Source organism: Alligator mississippiensis, chromosome 5, assembly GCF_030867095.1.
Source record: "Alligator mississippiensis isolate rAllMis1 chromosome 5, rAllMis1, whole genome shotgun sequence".
NCBI classification, from domain to species: Eukaryota; Metazoa; Chordata; order Crocodylia; family Alligatoridae; genus Alligator; species Alligator mississippiensis.
In genome coordinates this window covers 98389272-98414606 of record NC_081828.1, presented here as the reverse complement: position 1 = coordinate 98414606, position 25335 = coordinate 98389272, and the positions used below count along the sequence as shown (strand labels likewise).

Sequence of the window (25335 nt, the reverse complement as noted above, 5' to 3'; positions counted from 1 at the left end):
TAGGGGCTTCTTAGTTTCTAGTAAACTTGAATCAAAACTAAATTAAATTATTTCTCTTTGCCTTTGCTTGTGTACCTTAAGTAGGACTTAAGCAATCCCGCAAAACCAAGGCTAGGGACAGACATTCAGACAGCCTGAGCCTGAATTGATTCAATTTTTGCAGGTTAGTCTAACCTGGCTAGGCTAAATCAGTTTTGTAACCAGACAGACATCTCAGAAATGCAGGCACATGTCTGCAGTGGCTCAGGCTAGACGCTGGGGGGTGCTTGACCAGATTTCCCTTCCCTTGCACAGAGATGAGCTGAGGAGGGTGTGGCCAGGCCCTGGCAAGACGCTGTCATTAGGGAGGGTTCCCCCTGCTCCTGACCAGCCCACCAGGGAATGTTTATTGCCTCTCAGTGTTTGTCACCCCATTAAGAAAACAGAGGGATATTACCAGCTATCTGAGTCTACCTTTGTCCTGTGTGCTACAGCTTGGAGGTAGCTAGCATGTGGTCTGCTAGTTAATACAGGCAGTCCTTGATTTACAAAGTTTCAGTTACAATGTTTTGCACTTACAACATTTATAATTGACACCCTGTTTCAACTTTATTATGTCACTTTTGACTTAACAATGCTTGATCTGATGCAACACCACACCAGCGAACAAGTTCACTGCATCTATCTCCCTGGAGAACATCTGTCCAAACTTCCTTGGACACATTTTTTTAAGAAAGCAGCCAAGACTCTTGAGAAGACTCCAGCCAAGAACCCTTCAAAAAGTCCAGCAAAGTCACCTCAAAGAAGTCCTTCCAAATCAATATGATTGCTATTTATAATATAAATACATTAATGCAGTGATATTAATAATCTATAATTGATTGAGTACAAAATTTTGGGGTATTTTTAGTGAAAATAGGGTATCGGGCCTTGGTTCAGGAACCAATCTTCTATTTATATTGTTTCTTATGAGAATTTTTTCAGAGTTACATTTTGACTTAAGACGCAGTTTTCAGGAACCAATTTTGTCATAGGTCTGAGGACTGCCTGTACTGAGAGGTGTCTGTGAGGGACGGGGGAATGCCTGCTTAGCAGAGAGTGGTGGTGTTGGGGAAGCAGATGCCTGCCGGGACTGCCAAGCTGCAGCCAGGGAGCAGAAGGGAGGGGCCAGCCCTGCCCAGCCCACAGAGGATGCTGGGGGACTCTGATTTAACTTAAACCAGCAAGGGTCTGGGAGAGACATTGCATAAACTGGTTTGAGCCAAATCAGTTAAGTCTGATACTACATTCAACCAGGTCTATCTCAAAATGGTTTATGTGTACTGAACATCTGTTCTATTTAACAGGTTTAAACCAGTTTCTGATCACTTAAGCCAGTTTGTGTAATGTCTGTTCCTCAAGGTTAGAAGTAGCCTAAATATGTCTGAGAGGGGGAAATGACTTCTCCCAAATGGTTCTATTTTTTAGTCTTTTGCTATTTAAACACAGGAGAAAATGTATAATGGAAATGTCTCATGCTAGACTTCTAAACCTCATAATGAAGTTATCAGGGGCTACCTGGTTAGATAAGAGTTAACTAGCATTTCCCATTTACATTTAAACCACATGGTTCATCTATTATAGCTTTTGGCTTCTCAGCATGGGATGCAATAAATGCATCCAGAATCAACATATCAAACAAAGCCCCATTGGATCTTATCAAGGGATTAAAAAGAATTACTTAGAATCTGGACCTTCTGTTTCTGTCCTGATGGCTGATCAATGAAAAACGTCATACCCCTAGAATGTTTGCATTGAAAGCAGGGTCAAATTTTGCTCCCTTAATTTTTTTTACATTAATATAGAACACACCTTAGATAAGGAGGGCTGAAAGGAACCTTTAGAGATCATCTAGTACAACCCTCTGCCTGAGGTAATATCATCCCTATCCAAACCATCCCATACAACTGTAACCTAAACTCTGTATAAGACCATCACCAACCCTGGTACCATAGACCTTCTAAGTAGTCAGGGGCAACACAACCCATGGGCCACACCAGCAGGGGCCAGATGCTATGGGGACCACATTAGCAGACCCCCAAGGCTGTATACTACATGCATGGATGGTTGCTTGCCCACCCCATGGCACTGAGGACACGGGTAGGTGCTCCCCCACCTGGTTTCATTGTGCATAAGCTCTCATGAGCCATATGCAAGTGTGAGCAGATGCTCCCCCACCCTGTTGTATTGTGCCAGTGGGACCATGCACCTCTACTGCTTCATAGCATAGCACTTTGCCTCACTTGCAGCTCTCTGTGGATTCCCCCATGGCACAGTGTGACACTGCTGCTCATGCTGGGTCTACTGGCAACATGCGCTGAGGTGCTCTGCTTCCTGGGGCAGCGTCAGACAATGGAAATCAGGGGAGAGAGTGGGAGCCCCAAGACCCTGGCTGCTACTCCAGCTGGAGTGATAGGAGAAACAGTAGCTGGGTTGGAGCCTGCGGGACTCGTATTAACTCCTTGCAAGCTGCAAGTTGGACAGCCCCAATATAGAGGAACAGCTTAGTTACTCAGTAGAGTAATGAAAATGTCTTTTGTTGGCTTGAGGAAACATTGTATACCTGTGACTGTGGTCTCCTTAAATCCAGTGCTGGCCCTACTTGTGCCAACTATAAGATAAGTAATACTTGCCATCCTTGTTGTACTTAGATCTTGCTCTTAAGCAACAGGAACTGGAACACAAACAGATATAACTGTAAAGAACTTATTATACTGTAATTACTTGCATGTAAGAAGAATTACCACCCCCTAGTTCAACATGGGGTGGGGGAAAACCAGTCACTTTAGATTTGAGAACAAGTTGGGGTAGGTGGAGACTGTGGCTCTGACTCTGAATTCCAAGGCCGGGTTTGGAGTTGGAGCTGCAGTCTCTGTGCCCTGCAGCCTCTGCTCTCCTCTACCACATCTGGGGCAGAGAGTGTAGAGCACATGCTGCTTCTAGCCCCAGTGTGGCCACACGGAGATGGCTGTAGCAGCTCTGGTCCTGGTTCTGGGGCTGGGACTGAAGCTACCACCATTACAACAGCTGCTGCATGCCCAGGCTGGGACCAGCGACAGCATATGCTCTGTGCTCCTGTTCCACTCTGGAGTGGGGCCCCAGCAGAGCTGGAGCTGGAAGGGGAAGGTAAGTGGGTGGAGGGAGGCTGAGTGGGGGCAAAGTGGCAGGGTGGGACTAATGTAGGTGGGGGACAGGTGGGAGAAATGCAAGTGGGGGCAGCAGGTGGCAAGGGGTAGGGCATGCAGGCTCTAGGTGTTGGGTCAGGCAGTGATACAGGGAGGGTGGTGGGAAGGTAGCAAGGGCAGGCTTCAGGCCACTTTGCTACTTTGCCACTTGCCCCGCCATCACCTACCTCTCTGCTCCTGCTTTGTATTGCAGTGGGGGAACTATTTGAGGATGGCTCTCCAATTATTAGATTCTTGACATGGAAAATTATAATAAAGTTTATAAATTTTCCATGTCTAGAATCTAATTATTATAAGGGACCATCTTAAATTTAGAGCCATCCTGAATTTGAGTAAATATGTTAATTGCTTTCCAGTCTGATATGCGGTATATAGGTGGTAGGATGACATGAAGTTACCTGGCTAGAAAAGGAAAGCATGGAGCTTTATTTTTCTGATGATGAACTAAATTAATCAGCCCATGCAGTTGGCTCTTGTTCTACTGCAGTGTTCCAAGATGTGCAAATCTGTTTTTGCATATGACTAGAAAAATGTCTCAAGGTTGGAGATTCTTTAATTGTAAGATTTTATGCCTGTTTAAGTAGGTGAGCATTAATTTTGACATCATAGCTGTCTGGTTAAATGTGCACTGCAAAGTTAATGAATGACAGCAGTAGATTTTAGCTTTGGGGGTGGGAAAGCTTTTGTTCCTGGGATTAAACTATTAAAGAAAAGTTAAATGTGTCACTGGCTAATTGCTGCTACAGCATGCTGTGTTTTCTAAACCAAAACATGGAAAATCTGCAAGGCATTTTGATTATGTAATATTTGGGGATTCTGGAACGCCATATTAAGTGCCTTTTAAAAAATTTCCAGAATAAAAGATGAAAATGGTTAGATGGTTCCCATTCAATAGACTAATGCAGGGGTGATCAGCCTCCAACCTGTCAGCCACATCTGGTCTGTGGGACCGCCTCATCTGGTGACACTGCATCCCAGTGCACAGGGCCAGGTGGGGGTGGCGTTGAGGCCCAGGGTTGAACCCCAGGTGCATTTGAAATGCATGCTTATGCTTTGTTGCCCAAGTGTTGACCAGGGTGCAGGGAGGGGGCAGTGCCAGACCCCTGAGAGCCAATCCCAGCATGCAGGGGATTGGAGGGGTTGATGCTGGTCCCCCAGGACCCACTCATGGTGTGCAGAGGGTGGTTTCTGGGACCCAATCTCAGTGGGAGAAAATGGTAATGAGCCCCCCAACCACGACCCAATCCTGGTGTGTCAGGGTGGGAAGCGGGTGGTGATGGGTCCCAAAGATACAATCCCAGAACCCAGGGAAGGGGCAGTGTGAGGCCCCAGGGCCTAATCCAGCCCACTTGTAGGCCCCACACCACTTATCTGGGTTGTGGGACCAAAAGGCTGAGCATCACTGGACCAATGAGATCTTAGGTGGCAGATCTAAAAGACAACTACTTTACCTAGCCTTTCCGACTTGAATGCACATTATTTCACGTTGGTAGTTCAGGTTTTCTATTGGAATCCAAGGAACTTTCTATGCTGTCTCTTAGGATACAAAATCTGTTATGTATTGACATTTGGTATGTTTGTGTTGTTCGTTCCTGCCAGTAGGTGAGGGAATTCCATGTTGTGTTTGTCTTCTGTAGCTACCTGCTGTTATACTTGAAAAACGTTCAGTTAAGCCAGTGATTCCCAAAGACTGTGCCATGGCATACTGGTGTGTCACAAGAGTAGTGGAAGTGTGCTGTGAAAAATCGGCTGGATGGAGCTCCAGTTGGGTTGGGTTTGTATGGCTGGATTGGGCCCTAGCCATGCCAGCCCTGTGCATTAGGATGAGGCCTCAGCTGTGCCAACCACATGCAACTGGATCAGGCCCCAGCCATGTTGGCTCCATATGACTGGATCAGGTCCTGGCAGTCAGTCCTGCATGGCTGGATGGGGCTCTGGCTGTGGGGAGGGATTGGATCCCCCAGTACATGCAGGATTGGGCCTATGGACCAGATCTGGCCCACAGACTGGTATGTCAGTTTTAATCCAGAAAAATAGTGTGCCTGAGGTATCATAAGTTAAAGAAACATGAAGGTAAGCCTTTTGTTTGTACAATAAAGATGGCTGACCTTGTTGGTCCCTGGCTAATCTCACTTAGAGAAACCAGCTGCTGCAATACACAAAACTGGCAATGAGGATGGGACCCCACTAATCTGGAAATGTGCCTGTGCTTTAACCAGCTGCTCTGGAGAAGGGGACTTGTGCTGACTGGGAAGGCCAGGCCAGATCTTCCTGCCCACAGAGTTTTCCATGTGGCTGCTCTCCATTCTGGCAACCTTGGGCCATGCTGAAGAATTTGACGTGGCCAGGGCATTGTCCTAGGACTTGTATGCTGACTGGATTATCTTCTGTCTAGAAGCCAACCAGATCACTGAAGCTAACCAGAAACATGCTATGCTACTGACTGTCATTGACTCTCAAGCTTTTAAAACTGGTTACTCACTTATGCACCCAGCAAAGCCCCATTGCAAGTCCCATGATGAAGTCCTTGCAATACTAAAAAATCACTTTGCACTGACTCCATATGAAACCATGAGATGGATACATTGCGACAAACCCAATTAGCTGCCAGGCAAAGGGATTATAGTGTACATAGCTCAATTGGGTCTTTTGTCTAAGACTTGTAATTTTGGTACTACTCTTGCATCTCTACTGAGGGATTGACTTGTGTGTGAGGTTCAAGATGAAGCCCTGCAAGGCAGACTTCTCATGAATGTTAAGTTTTGATTCACCATTGCTCAGAAAGAAGCATTTGCGCATGATGCTGTATCTCTCCTTTCAAAGCAGATCCAGGTGTTGTCCAAGAAAATGACATCAGCTGGGATTTGTTAACCACAGTCCAAAAGAATTCTCCACAGAAATCACCACCAGTGCACAAGAAAAGAAATTCTTTATCCCAGGGAAGCTGCTATAGCTGTAGGAAGAGTCATAGATACAGTAGTGTAATGAGTGGTGGGTGACCAGGGCACAACAGCCCCAGACATCCACTTAGAGGGTGGCATGAATAGCAGTTGCTGTCTCCGCTAGCTTGGCTGGCTCACCCCTTGCTGCTGCTGCCTAGGGTGTTGACCCTGGCTTTCAGGTCTCTGCACAGATGTGACATGTGGCATTTCCATGCTGCTGAATATCATCACTGCAAGTGCAAGGGTCACATAAAATACATCAAAGGAAATAACAATGTAGTGCTAATATAATGAGTGGCATGAGGGGTAGATGCAGTTTTCAGTCTGCACAAAATTAATCGGATAACTAGTTTGGACTCCCTTGAAAAACAAGATGATTATATGAAGTCAGTATTTTCAGCAGCAAAATATGTTGATGCTTCAGCACCATCTGGTGGAAGAAAAACAATCTTAGCCCAGGAAAAAAAAAAAAACTTAAAATTTTGGAGTATTTGGATTCCCTGAAATTTTCTAGGAGGCTTGCAGAAGAGCCCGCCCATTCACAGTTTGGATCAGTTCAGCAGAGTGCAAAGGAATGAATATGCTGTAAACTTTAGTGGGATACTTATGCTTCACTTGGACCAAATTTGTAATATCTAACTTAATTTATAAGTGGAGTAAATAGTTTAGGAAGTGAATTGTTGGCATTTGTAAAAGTAAAATATCTGTTGAGCTAAGTTAGGGAAGGAGGCCTCTGAAGCAAAGAAGTGTTTTGTTACAGGATATTTGAAGGATCTCAGTATTTTAAATCTTTACTAGGTTCCAAATGCAGGTATCAAAATGAAGTAACATTAATTGAAGGGGACTGGTCAGAGAGGTGTCTTACAAATTCCATAAGCTGTTAAGAAACAGATGGGCAGAGCATCCAAAGGATTGCTTTGTTTCAATATGAAAAGGACAAAGTGTACTCCAGTGTCAGAAGTTTACTAGATTTCTGTATCCATCGGAGGGGGGGAGGGAGGGAGATCCTCTAGACTGTTTTTGTTGTTGTTGTGTTTTGTTTTTTGGGTGGGGGTTAGCCAGAAAATGATCCAATACCTTGCAGTGCAATATGCATGTGTTTTCCTGTATCTAGTTTATTTTCTAGCGTTACAGTTTATTATAATGTAAACCATTTTTCAAATTATGTTATATAAAATATATCAGAATGGGGCTGTACTATATTGAAATAACACATGCATTGCCATGAAAACATGCTAATATTTAAAAGCCATGTATTCAGATTTGGTGTAAATAATGCTAATATCACTTGGCTAATTCCATTTGAATGATGCCTGATGGTACTGAACTGTGAAAACAACAACATCAAGTATCTTGATGTACAAGCTCAAGATACTGAGCACAACCAAGGAGGAATCTTAAGATTATTTTTCTTTTGTGGAAGTTGCTTGTGTTCAAAACATTGATTGTTGTCATTGTTTTCTCTCTGGCATAGTAGGAATCATGGATGTTTCTCAAAACTGTGCCTTTTTATGGCCCCTAGTGTTAAATACTTGAAATAATATTTTTGGTTTGTTAGGCACTTGGCCTGACAGTTTGGCAAAACAAGCATTACTCTGTTAGTCCCCAAAACAGATTGGTTAGGTGAGCCTGTTCTAGTCACTGAAGTTCATGGTACACCTGGACCTTGGCAAATAACAAGGATTTTAGCTTTTGAGAAGAGGCTTTAAAGACTAGTTGGGGTAAGTCTACCTGTAAAGGAGACCTTAGCTTGTAGGTATTACTCAAATTAATATGAGAAGCAAAATACACAAAAATGTATTTACTACATTTACTAGAATCCAAGATGAGCTTTCTCTCCTTATTTAACATGAGGTGGAAGTCCCTTGTTTTGGATTTGAGTGGGATGCGGGGGAGCTGCAACTCGGAGTAAGTGGAATTGGGGATGTCAGGGGTGCCAAGTGAAGGGGTGAAGTGGTGGCAGGAAGCAAGCAGCAGGGGGTGTAGGTGCTGGGGGGCACAGTCACGAGGAGCAAGTTGTGCTGGGGACAGGTGGCAGGGGGGCAAGGTAAAGTACTGGGGGTGGGGGCAAGGGTTGAGGGGTCAGGCTGCTTGGCTCCCCCACTGGCTGCTCTCCTGCCACTTGCCCTCCTGCCGCTGCTTTCCCTATTACAGTGGTGTTGGGGGTGATGAATTTAAGATGACCCTCCAAGAACTAGATATAACTAGATTCTATATTTGGAAAATTATAACAAATTCATAAATTTTCCATGTGTAGAATCTAATTATGGGGGTGGGTTATCTTAAATTCTAAGTCATCTTGGATTTGGATAAATACAGTGACTGAAGTTTCTACAAGATAGCCTCACTCTATTCTGAAGGTATAGGTGTCAACTACTTGCATGCATTGTCAAAATATACTAATTACTTGCCCACAGAGAAAAGTTCTTAAAGAAATCCTTGTCAACTGCACAGAACTAAACCCTAAAATGGTAGTCTGGTACTAAATGTCTATAGCATCAATTTATGGAGGGATACTATCTTGAATAAACTTCCCAAAATGATTCTCATTCTGGGGCAGAGAGGGAATTAAACCCAGAACACTTAAGTGGGATGTTAGCATGCCAACTATTGGACTGTACTTTTGCATGAAAAGCTTGTTCAGAAGCAAGATGATACTGGTGCAGTTAAATGTTGTATTCATATCCAGTTCATGAGTAGAATCTTAATCCTAACAGCAGAAGTGCTTGACTAACAGCACCATATGATCAGATGTGTTTCTGAGTGAAAGTGTTAAGCTCCAGAACTATAATACGACTTGTAGAGCAGTTTGAAATTTATGCTCTAGGACCTGTGTATTCAGGTACCTAAAGGGTGAATCTACATGAGACGTTTACTGTGCGGCAAACTAATTATCTGTACAGTAAACATCAAGCACCTACATATGAACCCCTAATAGGTCAGAGTAAACTAATGTACTCCGCATAAATACATAGTACTATCCTGCTGTGTAGTTTTTTTACTTTGCAGCTGTGCACATGTAGACACTGACCTGGCTGGCTAGGGCATGAGGGTGCTCCAGTGAAGGGGCTACCTGCTGGCTAGTTCTGCGCTGAAGCACCCTTGTGTCCCAACCAGTTTTTCTGCAGCATGTTGAACTGGGGGGAACAATCCCAGGTAGGTCGACTGACCCCTGGGCGCCCTGCCAGCTGGGGCTGGTTTGACCTGGTTCAGCATGCTGCCCTCCTGGGCACACATGTAAATGTGTGCTCAGGAGCAATAAACTCCAGTGCAATAAAGACCAGAGTTTATTGCATCACATTAATATGCATGTGTAGATGTGCCCAGAGTGAAGAAATTAACTTTGGACTAGTCACACCTGCCCTGTTGTAAAATAGGCCTTATTCCACATAATTCTTGTACAGAGAAAGAAATGGTCTTTGGGTGATGAGTCAATTGGGATATGGAAGTCACTGAAAGTCCATAGTAAGTTTAACAGGAAGAAAACGAGTCTGCAAATGTTTTGAACATACCTGAAAACTCTGTCCTGGGCTTGTTATTGCACAGGCATAAGGAGGTGTTCCTAAATAGGAATTTACCCTTTTGTTGACCATTTTGTAATGGAAAGTCTCTGCACAGGTTCAGTCTATGACATATGTAACAAGTTTCTGGTATCAGAAAAAATACTTACCATTTAAGTTAAAAGGCCACAAGCTTCACTGTGCATTTTCACAGTATCTGCCACTTGATGGCAGCTAACCTCTGTATTTATATTAGTTACTATATTAAAAAAAAATACTAACCATAGTCAGTTATGAACAAAACCTTCATGGATTTGGGAAAACATGAACTAACTTGCCAGGAGTAATATGACAAGAAATACATTTTTATTGTGGCTTGAGGTTTTCTGATATAGCTGGATCCTTTTGACTTTATCAAATGAAACACATTTGTCATCAAGAGGCTTAGTTCATTAGAGTGGTGAAGACTAAATTGGTTTGACCAGTGCATTGTAATACATAGGTAGTCCCATCACTCGGTAGTATTTATCTGTTTTAAGACACTGTCAAGCTATTTGTGTAATGTTAGTACTTGAAGAACCAGTTAATTCCTCAGGGGAGCACTTGCTTAGGACTCTCAGCCTTACACAGATAGCACTGACTCTGAGGCTCTGCCATTTGTTTCCTAACCACCCCATCTTCCCCCAAGTATCCATGGCCCCTCTCAGACGGGTAAGTCCTGGAGAGGCACATTACCTTTTCAAGGGGAGAGAGTACACCCAAAGTCGCATGCAGTGCAGCAGGCAGCTCTTTCTGAAACAGAAATCCCCTTTACAGCATTACAGAGAACCCTTGTGCCCTTAAGTTCAAGTACTCTCTGGCAACCAAAAATCTCCCTAGATGCTTTTTTTTTTTTTTTTTTTTTTTTTTTCCAAATATCTCAGGCTTCATCCTACATATCTCCCTTCCCACAACTTCTGGACCTCCTCTTTCAGTCTTCTTGGAGTGTCCTTGTCTGAAGTTTTGGGCTGACATCAGCAACAGCAGGGGATCTCTCCAGGTGCTGGACTGATGCCTCAACACAGGCATATTAGCTTCTTACTGCTTGATGACCCACTAATAGGGCATGTAAGCATATCCCAACAGCTCTGCTTTAAAATGCAATTAACTTCTTTCCCTGTGCACAAGCCGATCAGGAGAACTGAGCCATGCAACATTTAACCCTCTGGCCCTATGAACCCATAAATATCACAACAAAACTATACTATCTCACACATGGCTAAAAGCATATGTGTAGTATGTGTTTATATGAGCAAAGAACTTAACTTAATCTTGATTTCAAATTTAAGTGCTATAATGTACTGTATTTACTTGCTTACCTCACACAACTTTCCCCCAAAAATCATCCCTTCAAAATTGGGGTGCAGGTCTTAAGCAGGGAAGCACCTTACTTTAATTCATGCTTACAGCAGTGGTGACATTTCTGCCTTACCAAAACCAAGATGTGTGTCTGATATGGGAGCATGTGGCATGTGAAGAAATATGCCTACTGGAACATGCTAGTTTGATAAGCTGAAAGAAAGGTCAGAGGGGACCGATGGACACCAGAGTGCAAGACTACCTGCACACTATAACTAACAAATTATGAGAGGAAAAAAATTTAGGTTGTATATTTTGTAGCTTTCTCTTAACCTTCAGTACACTAGTTGCTTAAACGTAGATATTTCTTCTCACATCTTCAACCTCCTACTGTGCCTTAAACTTCCTTAATTTCTCATCTTTTTTTTTTTTCTATCTATTCAAATGCAAACCACAATTTTCACTCTTGATACAGTTACTCAATTGACTTGGATACTTAGGGTTAATTTCAATGTTTATCCCAGAGCTGTTAATGCCAGAAATTTTATACTGAGTCTCATATTACTTGTTCTTAAAGCACACCAGTTCCTGTGTCATCTTAGTTGTTCAAGGGATATACCTATACCTTTTGAGTGGCATAGAAAAGTTTAAAATTGCCTTGGTAAGAGACTCAAAACCAAGCTGGAAAACGTACAATTTAAATATATTTTTAAAGGTGACTCCTTGAGTTTGCAAGGTCCTATGCATGGTCTCTTTCACTAGTACCAATTTTGTAGTGATTGCTTGGCTGTATGTGTATTTGAAGCTGTGTATGGAATGCTTTGCTCCAGGCGGGTTTTTTTTGTGGATGATTTTAATGTGGAAGAGGAACTGGTGTGACACAGGTAGGCTTAGGCCAGTGGCCTTGTGAATAGAGGGAGTTGTTGGACTGGGAACTGGGGAGGAAAGAGAGAGGAGCAGCAGAGAGATTACATGGAGGAGGGCTTTGCTGCCAATGGGTGGGTGAATCCCTGATGTTTTGAGGTGTTTGTAGTGATTTTGTGTTAGTTTGGTACCTGTGCCTCACTGTGTATGTTTACAGGGTGCTTTGTTTAAGGTGGGGCTCATGTAGACTAAGTCAGTATGAAGAGATAGATGTGGCAGTCTTTTAAGGGGATGGCATAATTATCCTATAACTGAGGTGGGATTTAAATGTTCCTGGTATCTGCTGGAAGACTAATACAGTAAAACATGAAATGTTAGGCAAGGCCGTAACCTGTGTAGAGAACAACTTCCTGTTTTAGAAACTTTAGGCTATAACCTGGGGATTATACATGTTGAAACTCACTTGAACCAATAAAGAAAAACTGGTTGAGAATGCGCAGGTAATTAGAAACTTGCAATCAGTAGTAGAACTAGGCGGTTGGGAGAGAGAGGGGCAACTGCCAACTTGGTTGGGGGAGGCAAAAGGCAGGGGGCTTGGGGAAAAAAAGAAAAAAAGCAGCTGCTGCTGACAGTCATGCATTCATGATCACCAGGGATCCTGATTTTCTCAGATTAAAAAAAAACAACCCAATTTTTGTTTTAAAATAAAAGTAATCCCAAATCCACATTTTTCCATGATTTAAATGCAACACTGCTAATATATGTGTGTATATAGTGGTGTTTCATTGTGCATGTGGGTGTGTGCATTTATGTGGGGGGGTGTTTGTGGGGGTGGGGTATGGGGGGATGTGTGTGTGTGTGTGTGTGTGTGTGTGTATAGTGGTGTTTCATTTTAATCACGGAAAAAACTGGGGATTTTTTTAAAGCGGAGAAAACCCTAATGATCATGGACTGGCAGTTTCTGCATCTGCTTTTCCCTGGGCACCTGTGTCCTTACGCTGCTGCTTGTGAGGAACAATCATTGTATACAAGTGAAAGGTGAGACTTGAGAGACAATCCCTTATAATTGGTAGTGTTGTGAATGTGGAATTGGGAGATGAAAGCTGGAGCAAAGGGAATCAGACTTTTCAAAATAGAAGCTTCTCTCCCGGACTGCAACTAGAAAGCCAAAAAAAAACAACCAATTGCCTCCCTCCCAGCGCCACTGCTGCCCAGCCCAAGTGCAGCCTGGCTCAGCACCCCATTGGGAAGAGCCTGGCACAGCCCTAGCCCCATCCCCAGCCCACAGAGGCAGCCTGACCTTGCCCCATGTGCTGATCCAGGGGCACATGCCCCCATTCCATCCTGGGATGCATGTAGCAGTAAGGAGCCACCTCCCCTGCGTCCCCCAGATGAGCTGCTCATGACTCTGTCCTGCGTCCTGCCCCACCCCAGCTGGGCAGCGCCTGCTCCTGCCCCAGCACCAGCCCCACCTGTCCGTAATTGTGGGGCGGTCTCTATTTGCCCCTCCTCATCCCTTTCCCCACAACAGACCTAGCAGCTGGAGCCAGCTGCTCTCCATGCTGCTGTGCTGTGCTCCTGGCTGCCTGAGTGCTGTGTTGCAGCTGTGTGCATGCATGTGGCATTTATTGGCCACATGAGCCAAAAAAGTCAATTGCCGATGCTCTCAATTTTCCTCATGTTGGTGCCAATCTGAAATGGGACTGATGTATCAGTGCACCTCTAAAAAACAGGATGGATATGTACCATGCATTACTTACAAGTAAATGTGGTTTTCCTTTCTGATGTAACTTTTTTTCTAACCACATGTAGAGAAAACAGCTGCTAAGGGAGATACTGTTTATAGTTAACTATGCAGGAGGTGAGGGTTGTAGCATGACTGCAAACAGTGTTATACTTCTTGGAAGTCTTCTTATAAATGTAGCAACAATAATCATATAATCAATGCAAACAATAATCATTTTGCAGAGTGCTGCAGATCTCAGATTCAGAGAAGTCAAGTGTATTCATCAAGCAAAACTGTGGGGAGGGCTTGGAGAACAGCCCTGCATGTGAGGAGAACAGTTATCCTACTCAAACTGGAAATGGGGGCCAAGGTTAATATTCTGCCTGAAAGTAAAATGAAAGTTGAGACTGACTTGGAAAAAAAAAAAAAGAAAAAGAAAAAATAACTGATTATTTGGTAACAAACTTGGCTGCAAAGGGAAGGTGAGTGGTGAGCATCAGATACAAAATGCTACATACAAGCTTCGGAGGGCAGAGGTATAGGTGACCTGTTGGCACTGCTGGTTCACAACACAGGGCACATGGGTGGTCGGGACTGATTCCAGGCTGAGGCTGTAACTGGCCTTTTGGAGTGGGAACTGATCACTCCCAGCCTGTGTGTGGCAAGTCCCTGGGCATCCAGGCAATTATATACACGACACTGTTTTTTAATTAAGTTTTTTTTTTTTTTTTTTTTTTTTTTTTTTAATCCGTAACATTCCTTTTCTTATCCTGAAGAAGGTTCTGGGTTGTACAGCTTCCATGATAAAGTTAAGAATTACTAGCATCTCATTAAAATCTTTTTACATTAAAAAAAATTAGTTGGTTTGACTTACTTAAGATAGGGACAGAAATTACACAAGCCAGTAGAAGTGATTGGACGTTGGTCTAAACTTGTAACAGAATAGAAGTTCAGTGCACATCGACTGATTTCAAAATGGCGGTATCCAGTTTAAGGTGGTAATGAACATAAAACCAACACGCGGGTTCAGCAAACCAGGGTTTATTGCATAGTAATGGACAACTGAATCGGACTATTTAGCAGCACACCACACACTCATATCATACACTCGTCATGCACACCATTTGCACTAAATCACCTATCTGCAGCTCTTGGAGTCATGCTGCGATGGCTGGTCACAGGCTTCTTCAAGGCAATGTCCAGTCAAGAGGAGGCACCGACTCTGTCTTTCTCTCAATGTGCAGGTAGGTTGGTGTTGGTGGTCAGGGCACTTGTCAAGTTTTTTTTTTTTTTTTCACTGCCTTTTTTGGGGGGGGGGCAGACTTCAACCAAAGCCTGGAAACTTCTGGAGGCTTCTTTACCAGTCACCATTCACCCTTTCACATATGTTTATTTTGGATTCTGTTACTAGTTACGTGTTGTTTTTTACTTTCCAGTCTGATTTTCAGTCCCACATGGTACCATCTCCATATTCCTAAGACTCCTGTATCTTGTTACTTACTATAGCTGATTCATACCAGCATCCATTCAACCATTGCTTTCACATCATTCACAGCAGACAGACTTACACAGCCTCACTTGCTGCTTTTAAAATGGTTGACACAGTTAAGATGGCTACTTAGCATAAGCAAATGGATTGCTTAGCATAAGCACTTATAAGCAAAATCATAGTCTAAGTATAACATAACATATTTTAAACAATTAATAGCATATTCCAAAATATTTTCCAACAATAGACCTGGATAGAGGTAATATCAAATCTAATCACTTTAGGCCACTTTAAAGATCAAAGTTCACTTTATTGAACTTTTGTTCCAGATCCCCTCCTGACACAAGTAAAGTTGCAGTCCTCTGACATCCCAGGATGCTTTGTGGCTCCTCCCATGAATTCCCCCCCCTGGGGTGGGTGAGCTAACCTCCACCCCAGCTCATCTGCTCCAGTTGAGCCAGGAAGCCCCAGCCCCAGGCTGTCACAGAGCTGAGGCAGCAAAGCCTCTGCTCCACAACCCAACTGGCGGTGGTATGGGGAGCTAGCAAGGTGCAGGGAGGCTAGCTCTGGCCCTGGCCCTGGCCCTGGCTCCAACCCTACCCAGCTGGGGTCTGCACAGCAGTGCTGGGGAAAGCCAGTGTGGTGGACCCCCCCACCCAAGTCCCAGTCCCTCCCAGCTTCACCACCATCTGCTGTGGAGGCCCCCACTGGGAGGGTGGGATCAGGTCCATTCCCTCTCAACCTTCCCCCCGCCCCAGCTAAGAGGCAGGAGAGCTGGAAAGGGGGTGGGACTGGGGCAATCTCAGCCCTGTGGAGCTGGGAGGCATGCAGGAGTGCCCCTCATCTTCCAGCATTGACCAATGCAGACATCTGCCTCCTTTGGCCAACCGAAGGGTGAATATGAGTTCTGTTTGTTAATGGTCCTATTATGCACAACTTGGAGAAACCTGCATAGATTGGATTGATTCTGCCTTGGGCTTTTTGACTGTCTGTACAGATGAACCCCTCCTCCCCAATTTCAAAATGATATTCTCTTGGGTGCAAGGTAGACTGCAAGGTACTTATATTGATAATGTCAGCTTTGCTCTGGTTAAGGTTGGGTTAGTTTAGACATAAATGAAAAATAGATGTGCCTAATCTATTTTACCATGGCTTTACTTTATCATAGGTTCTTTTTCAGTAGTGCTGAGTTACGAGCATGTGTTCTGGCATTGCTGCAACAGGCAATGGAGTAATTTGGCCTAGGAGACAGCAGCAGAGTTATGAACTTGTTTTAGGTTGCCTTTTTCAACTGATCCAAAAATACTCTGTCTTCAGTGTCTTGTTGCTATTATCTTTTTGTTTTGGAAGATGATTTGCCTGAATCTCAAGGCTGTCCAGTGAACTACAGAGTTGCGGTGAATTTAAGGCTAGATTAGTAAGCTTTCAAAGGATACCATGTCTAATGTTTCAACAATCAATTAGCAGCTCAATCTTTAGACAAGTATCCTTTTACAATACTGCTCCCATAATCTCCCTGTGTTAAGAAAATGAATTAGTGATGTCTAGAAAAAGAAAATTATTATATCCTGGGGGTTTTAAGTTGGATGCACTTATTTGGAAAGGAAAAATGACTGACTACTAGGGTGTAAGATGAGGAATTTATGTGAATGTGAGAGAACTTGAGCAAGATCAAACAGGAGTCTGAAGATGCCATTGAAAAGTGACTTCTCTGAAAAAGTAAGATAATACTGGAATGGGATCAAATTGATCAGCTAAACTTAAATGCTGATAGAAGGGTTTAAATGGCCTGCAAAGCTAATGTTCAACAGATATACTTCTAAAAAGAGTGTGCAAACTTGCCTGTAACTGAAATATATAGTATGGCATTGCATTTTAGGGCACATAGGACTATTTTTTTTTTTTTTTTTAATTTGAATTTGAGCAGGGGTTTTTTTTTTTTGTTTGTTTTAATTCTCATTAAACACAGTGAACACCATAAACCTTATTCACCAAAGTGCCCCAGGGGAAAACCATGAGCAATGGCATTAACTCCTAGAAGAAGTCTTCAGACTAGATATAAGGAAAAACTTCACGGTTTGTGTGACCAGACTCTGGAATAGACTCCCAGTGGGGGTGGTGCAGGCACTTACCCTGGAGATCTTCAAAAGGAAACTGGATGCAGACCTTGCTGGGGCTATTTGACCCCAGCAGTCTTTCCTTCCTAGAGCAAGGGGGCTGGACCTGATGATCTCATGAGGTCTCTTCCAGCCCTAAACTTCTCTGAAACTGAACTTAGTTGGGAATTGAGCATCTAGGGGTGCATACAGATGTTAGGGCTCCAACTTAACTCATGGTACTTTACGTAAAGTGCCATGAGTTAGAACGCCCTCCCCCCCCCGCCCCCCAAGCCAACAGATGTTTACCTGTTGGGTTGCAGGGGCAGGGATCAGGAGCCTGCAGGCCTGGTCCAGCTCCCCCCAGGATAGCTGGGGGGCCCATGAGTTGAGTGGGGGATCCCTTCCTCCGCTGCCTGGGCACCCTGACAGTGGCAGCATGGAGCTGCTGGCTACTTTGAATAGCCAGAGCTGGGGGGGTGGGTGGGCAGGGTAAAACTGAGCACCCTTGTCTTGCAGGTCTGGCCAGGCTCCCCCAGTACCCCAGCTGGGATAAATGAGGGAGCAGGCCACAAGTTCTTGCTGGCCTGTCCAGGTTCCCCCAATACCCCAGCTGGGATAAATGAGGGAGTGGGCAAGGCAAGGGGGCTCTGTCATCGCCCACCTGCACCAGCTCTGACAATTCAAAGCAGCTGGCAGCTCCATGCTCAGTGTTCCAGTCAGGTTTCCCTCACCCTCCTTCCTCTGCTGACAGCCCTGGGGGTAGGGCTGGGCTGGTGTTTGCCAGCAGGAGCACAAACCCAGCCCTGCAAAGTTGGGGAAAAAAATTACCCTGGAGGGAACACAAGTTTCATAGTTGGTAGGGTTGGAAGGGACCTAAGCAAATCATCAAGTCTGACCCCCTGCCATGGGCAGGAAGAAAGCCAGGGTCATTTGACCCCAGCAAGGTGATTATCTAGCCTCCTTCTGAAGATCCCCAGGGTAGGAGCGAGCACCACTTCCCTTGGAAGTTGGTTCCAGAACCTAGCTGCCCTGACTTTGAAGTAGTGCTTCCTGATGTCTAGCCTGAACCTACTCTCAGTCAACTTATGGCCATTATTCCTTGTTATTCCTGGTAGTGCTTGGGAGAACAGGGACTGCTGGTCCCCCTTGGCCAGTTTGTAGACAGCCACCAGATCCCCTCTTAGCCTTCTCTTGTGGAGGTTGAGTAGGTTCAGGTCCCATAACCTCCGCTCATAGGGCCTACCTTGCTGCCCCCTGATCACGTGAGTGGCCCTCCTCTGGACCCTCTCGATGCTATCCACATCCCTCCTGAAGTGCGGTGTCCAGAACTGGACACAGTACTCCATCTGTGGCCTGACCAGTGTCACATAGAGGGGGAGGATCACTTCCTTGGACATGCTTGTGATGCATCTTCGGATACATGACAAGGTGTGGTTAGCCTTCCTGACCATGTCCCCACACTGGCGGCCCATGTTCATTTTGGAATCAATAATGACTCCAAGATCCGCTTCTGCCTCTGTGTTGATGAGAAGGGAGTTCCCCAGCCTGTAGGTACGCTACTGGTTTTTCCTTCCCAGGTGCAATACCTTGCACTTGTCCATATTGAAACCCATCCTATTCTCATCCGCCCACCCCTGTAACCTGTTCAGATCTAGTTGCAGCCTGTCCCTCTCCTCCAGTGTGCCCACTTCTCCCCACATCTTAGTGTTATCCATGAATTTGAACAAGGTGCTTTTCACCATCTCATCCAAGTTGCTGAGGAAGACGTTGAACAGTGAGGGCCTGAGGACCGAGCCCTAGGGGACCCCACTGCCCACATCCCTCCAGGTTGAGTAAGACCCATCTACTCTCTGGGTGCTCCCGTCCACCACCACTCTCTGGGTGTGGCCCTCCAGCCAATTTGCAACCCATCTGACTGTGTAGGCATCAACGCCACGGTTGACTAATTTTTTAATGAGAATGGGTTGAGAGACAGTGTCAAAGGCCTTCCTAAAGTCCAGAAAGGCTATGTCCACCACGACACCTGCATCCGAGGATTTTGTGATCTGGTCATAGAAGGCCACCAGGTTGGTCTGACAGGATCTGCCTCAAATGAACCCATGTTGGTTGCTCCTAAGCATGATCTTCCCTGCTGGTTCCTCGCAGATGTGCCCCTGGATAACTTTCTCAAAGAGCTTCCCCATGTCAGAGGTAAAACTAACGGGCCTGTAGTTTCTGGGTGTTCCTTCCTCCCTTTTTTGAAAATGGGAATCACATTGGCCCTTTTCCAGTCCTCTGGCACCTTGTCAGAGCACCATGAGAGATTGTAAAACTGAGCCAGGGGTCCCACAATGATCTCTGCTAATTCCCTCAGTACTCTGGGGTGGAAATCATCAGGACCTGCTTATTTGAACATGTCTAGTCCCAACAGAAGTTCCCTGACTATGTCCTCACTGACTCTGGGCCTGACAGCGCCTCCTCTGGGTCCATCGGGGATTCTGGTGGCGGGGGGATGCCCCGGTCCCTGCTCAAAAAAATGGAGGCAAAGATATTGTTAAAGAGTTGGCTTTGTCATCTGGTGTGACCACCAGATTTCCTAGCATGTCCTGCAGAGGCCCTATGTTACCTGGTATCTTCTTTTTACCCTCTATGTATTTAAAAAAGGACTTCTTGCTATCCTTGATCCGGGTCGCTAGTTCCAGTTCTGTCCCCGCCTTGGCCTTCCTAACAGCCCCCCTACAGTCTTGAGCAATGGAGGTATAATCCTCCTTGGTGATGGCCCCTCCCTTCCATTGTGTATATGCCTCCTTTTTTAGCTTTGAGACATTCCTGGATGCTTTGCATTCCTGGTGAGCCATGGGGGCTTTTGAACACTCTTGCCCCCTTTGATCTGTGTTGAGATTCTCACCCTTTGGGCTTGGAGGATTGTCTCCTTAAGGAACGACCACTCTTCCTGGACTCCCAGCTCCCCTCCCCTCTAGGACCTCAGTTACCTAAAGTACTCTGCTTTAGAGCACCTTAAACAAATACCTCATTTGACCAGGGTTTTTTTTTTTTTTTTTTTTTGCATGAACGGTCATTTTAAAAGCACTCTGCAGACATGCACCTGTGTTAAGTCATGGTTGTAGAGTGCTTTCAGAGGCCCAATTGTGTGAAAAATGTAACTTTTGTGTAAGCACCCTAGATATGTTTAGCAGAGGTGCAGGGTCACAGTCCTAATTCTTCTGCTGTATCTATTGACATGGGCCATGCTTCCTTTGAAAGATACAATAGTTGTGAGATACCATAGGTCCAGAGGCAGGAACTTGTATGTCCCCAAAATAAGATATTTAAGACATGGTTGATAGATGGCAATACTGCCAATAATAAGAGTGGGAATGTTTGGATCATTAAGGCCAGCAGATAACTTCTGGGGAAGCAAGCTGGTTGTATGCATCATGACTATCATAAACTGATCTGGACATATCATCCTTTAAGCTTTTGCAAAAAATCTGTGCATCCCTTGAGAAATGGTAGCTTCAAGCTGTTTTTAAGATATTGTTCCTGTAATGCCATTGAAGAAATAGTTTCTTGACTATTGTATTCTCCACTATTGTTGACTCAGGATATTGTGAAATTCCACTGGGGTCATGATACAGTGAGGTGAAATTTTAATCTTAATCAGAGATTTTTTTTGAGGGGAAGGGTTCAATGGCCTTTTGGCCACTATGTACTTATTCCCAGCTTTTCTATTCTTGAAGAGCAAAAATGATTTATGTGTTGATAATTTACTTAACACCTAGAAATTTTTAGCTCTTAGTATTACAGTTCCTAAAACACTTAAATTTTGGAGCGATGGGAACATTTACGGCTGAATATTATGATTTTTCTAACACTTAGGGGAAGCAGAAACCTAATTGCAAGAATAGCTTTACAAGTAGAAAATGGTGGAGTTGTTTAGCTAAGCAACTCGAATAACTGCTTGCACTACACTGCTAAGGAGACAAGTTGGCAAAGGACATACCTTACAAAGGTACCTATTATGATTGAAACTGTTTTTTTTTTTTAAATGAAAAATTACTACTTAGTTAAGTCTCAAGTATTTCATATTCTACCTCCTGCTATATGAATAAAGTTCATCAGAGGTTGCAGAAGCAACTGTACATAGTTATTAATTGCCTTTGAGTTTATTAAGCAACATTAAATCTTTGTTAACTGTATACCTAGTTAAGTTTTAATCCTTTGGGATTGGGGAGATGAAGACTGTGAAGCATCAGTAAAGTCCTGATCACTTAGAATATTTAATCAAGCATTAAAGCCTTGATTCTTGAAGGTTTTTAGGTATCTAAATATCGATGTCATGAGCAGGGATCCAGGTTTTCCATTTCCCATGGAAAAATGGAGAAAACTGTGGATTTTACCTTATACCAGAGACAAAGGTGGATTTCTCATTTTACCAGAGAAACCCATAGATTTCGCAGTTTTGCAGTGAACCCTCTGCAGGCTGGCAGAGTTCCAGCCTGCAGGGGGCTGGGAGGCAGCGGGAGGAGGGCAGTCAGGCAGTGGGTGCTATATTCATGTACATACACATGGCCACCAGGCAGCCTGGAGAGCAGCTCCCACAGGTAAGCAGGGATGGGATTAGAGGCCCCCATAGGGGGACATGCACTCCCAGGGGGCAGGGGGGACCCATGCTCCCCAGATCTGTGTGCAGGGCATGGGTGTGGGTGAAAGCTGCCTGCTTCAGGCTTGGGCTACTGCCCTGCTGTCCTCCCCCGGGGCTTCTGCAGCTCAGCTTGTGCAACCCAGATCTGCAAAGAACAGCAGGGCATGCAGGAAAGCTGCTTGCCACTGCAAGCTCTGCACTGTTTTAGCTGCCTGTGGAGGGTTCGGGGATTGAGAGTGTGGTTGGGGGTAGAAAGGGTGCTGGGAAGGACCCTGGAATGCAGTTCTTGGGCTCCTTGAGATCCACGGGCCCACTGATTTAGGCAACAGCTAACAAATCCTTTTCACAAAGCTGTATCTTCCTTCTGAATGGTTTCCAGATATTCTAGTCAATTTTAAAGCTTCTGAATGGTTCTGATCATGTACAACCACTCAGATTCCTTTTACTTCAACTGTCCTTAGACTGACCAATAGCAGTACAAGCCTTGCATTTCTTTGATAAGGTAATTTTAACTGCGTCGCAGGGCCTTACTACTTTTTAGGCTTTGCTAAATTTACTAGGCTTTACTTTATACAAGGCCTCACTACATCTTAAACTTTAATTAGGCTTTTAGTAACAACATATAGCTTAATATCTAAACAAATAGAGAAAAACACTCAGTCTAATCTTCATAGAGCCTTCAGCAAGCATCTTTATCACACAGACGTAATTTCAGCTGTCACATGCACTGCCCTGGTGACTTCCCCTGTGTGCAACTCCGTGCTGCTGCCCCTGCTGCAGCCATGTGTACAGGAGATGCATTGCCAGGGCAGTGTGGAGCTTGCAGCTTTTCTGTGCAGCTGTGGTCTGTCCTGCAGTGCTGGGTCTCACGTACCAGGCTGTGGAGGCCCAGGGGGAGGGCATCGGGGTGGGAGCCCACAGTGGGCAGTGCACAGCCCCTGCCCTGCACACATTTTGGGGGGCACGGGTCCCCCTGCCCCCTGGGAGTATGTGCTCTGGCAGGGAGCCAGCCCCCCACTCCCTGCCTGAGCCTGCAATAAGCAGGGAAGGAGGGCACTGCTCTGCTGCAGCAGCTACCACCACCTGCTAGGGGCTGGGGCTGTGGACCCAGGTCCCTGGCCTCATATCCCTGGCAGCTGGGTGAGCAGGAGCTGTGGGTGGGGGGTGAGGGGCAGGAACAGGGCTGTGGGGAGGGAGTAAGGGGCATGAACATGGCCAGAAGGCTGGTGGGGGCGGGGGGGAGGGGAGTGAGGGACACAAGCAGGACCAGGGGGCTGTGGGGCAGGGAATGGGGGGTACCAACAGGAACAGGAGGGATCTGGGGTGGGGGAGCTTTTATTTAATTACAGATTTTGTTGTTTTTTTTTTTTATCAGAGAATTTGCAATTTTTTTAAAATTGAGGAAAACCAGGATCTCTGGTCATGAGGAGCTAGACAACTACATAAATTGAATATCTTGGCTTCAGTATGTAACCCACTAAAAATATGTTATATTAACTGTATAAGTAAATATTTTGATTTTTATTGTGTCTAATGCTGATTTAAAGAATTTAAAGTTATATCACTTCTGAGATTATTAGAGGTAAAATTAACAAGGCAGGACAAGATAGAATCAAATATAGTAGGTGTAGAAAAATGGCAACAGTCACAAAATACTTCTTATTTGTACAAAAGAGGAAAGAAACAAGTCTGCAGTCAAGAACTTCTCAGGAGGTTTTCTTTCTTGGTTGCTATATTACTTTAAACAGGCTTTGTTGACAAGGAAACAAAGATTTCTGTTTACATAAGGGCTTAGTTGTATTAAGGTTAAACAGAAAACTAGACAATGTTAAATGACTGACTGGTGCAAGTAGTTACATTGGTGTTCACATAACTAAACAAAACAGTGTTGTATATAAACAAAATTACCTTAACAACAGAGAAGTGGGTTGCTAGTTGTATTGTCATAGCCCTCATGCTTCATACAGTGAATTCTGGTATTTAGAGATTGTGGTTTCTCCAACAGTTCACTTTGGACTACAGCTGGTATGCTAGTAAGCAACTAGCAGTATTTGCTTCAAGAAGCAGGAACCTGATGTTGGAATGCTGCTGGTTCTTCCAGAAGCCTCTAAAAGGAAAAAAATAAAGCCTATCCCTCAAATCCAAGGAGAAAGGAGGAAAAAACAGAAGAACAACAGAAACTCAAACATCTTTTTTTATGCCTCATTCAATGAAAACTAGTATCAATTGGCAGTTATTGTAAGTTACGCTTGTTAATAACATGTTCAGGGTTGGAAGAAAACAACTTTGGAAACAAAGTATTGGCAGAGTTTTAAAGGTATGGAAAACTAAAGTGTGGACTCAGCTTATACTTTAAGGCTAAGTAGAATCTGGTGATTTGATATATGAAAGTACTTGGGTGCACTGAGAAATAAGTTGGAATTTAAATTAAAACAGTAGAAAATGAATTGTGCAATACATTTTTAAAAAGAGCAGTGAATACATACTTGAATTAGAAATGACTTATGACATTGGACAGGCAATTGCATCTAACTAAGGCACATTTGCTTATGTCTGAGAAGTGAACACTTCCCAATATTAGGAGGAGAAAATTGTTAATTATTCTGATTGCTTCAGGAAGTATAGACAGAAGGGCTAAGGACAGACATTACACACAAACTGGGTTAAATGATCAACAACTGGTCTAAACCTCTAACAGAATAGATGTTCAGTGTACATAAACCAGTTTGAAAATGATGAAACTGGTTTGAGATAAACCTGGTTGAATGTAGTATCAGACTTAACTGATTTGGGTCAAACCATTTTATGCAATGTCTGTCCCAGATCCCTTGCTGGTTTAAATTAAATCAGACTCCCTTAGCATCCTGGCATACTCTCTGGGCTGGGTAAGGTGCTCTGCTCTATAGCAAGGCTGGACCCTCCCCTCTGCTCACTGGCTGGAGTTCTGGCAGAGACTGCAGGTACAGTAGGGTCTTCCCTTGGCCCCCCTACCCCCCTGCTGCTCAAGCAGGGATCCCCCCCACCTCCTTCTCTCATCTCCCACAGCGTGAACCCCGGCCCCATGAACCCAAGGCATGTGGTATGCTAGCTAATGCTGAGAGGTGTCTGTGTGTGCGTCTCCAATTTCACCAGGACAGCCAGACAGAACAGTGTCCACTTAGGGCTTTTCGGAGCTAATGAACAGGTCAGCTGGAAAAAGCTGTTTAAGAGCTTGAACTGTTGTTTCACTGATGGGGTGCTAAACACTGTTATCACTCCCATGCTGGCTTGCTTGCCTGTCAGTTTGCTGCAGACAGTATAAAGAAGCAGGGAGGGAGATTGAAAACCTCCGTATTATCATCAGATGCATGCACTGTACCTTCCCCCCCCCCGCCCTTTTGCCTTAGAGTGCTGGCCCAGGACTAGGGTCCAGCAACACTCCCACCCCCGAGCAGGCAGTGGAGAGAAGCCTGCCATGGTGGAGGCAGATCTCCCTAATCAGTCTTTCCAGGGTCTGGTCACACACCCGCTCAGCTCAGCGCAAAAGAAGGGAGGGTGCTCTAGTGCCCCC

The 25335-nt window shown here is 44.6% G+C and overlaps 1 protein-coding gene across 7 annotated transcripts in view; it reads left to right on the top strand.

Moving 5' to 3' along the window:
• The window catches only part of DNAH5 (dynein axonemal heavy chain 5), a 278412-nt gene that overhangs the window by 7878 nt on the left and 245199 nt on the right, over positions 1 to 25335 (top strand). The window contains exon 1 of one of the 7 annotated variants that reach the window (XM_059728605.1): positions 23799 to 24102. The exons of the other annotated variants lie outside the window; for them this stretch is intronic. Coding sequence (XP_059584588.1) covers positions 24046 to 24102 — 57 coding nt within the window. The 5' untranslated portion in view covers positions 23799 to 24045. Of the gene's footprint in view, positions 1 to 23798; positions 24103 to 25335 lie in introns of those variants that run through there. 7 annotated transcript variants of the gene reach the window in all.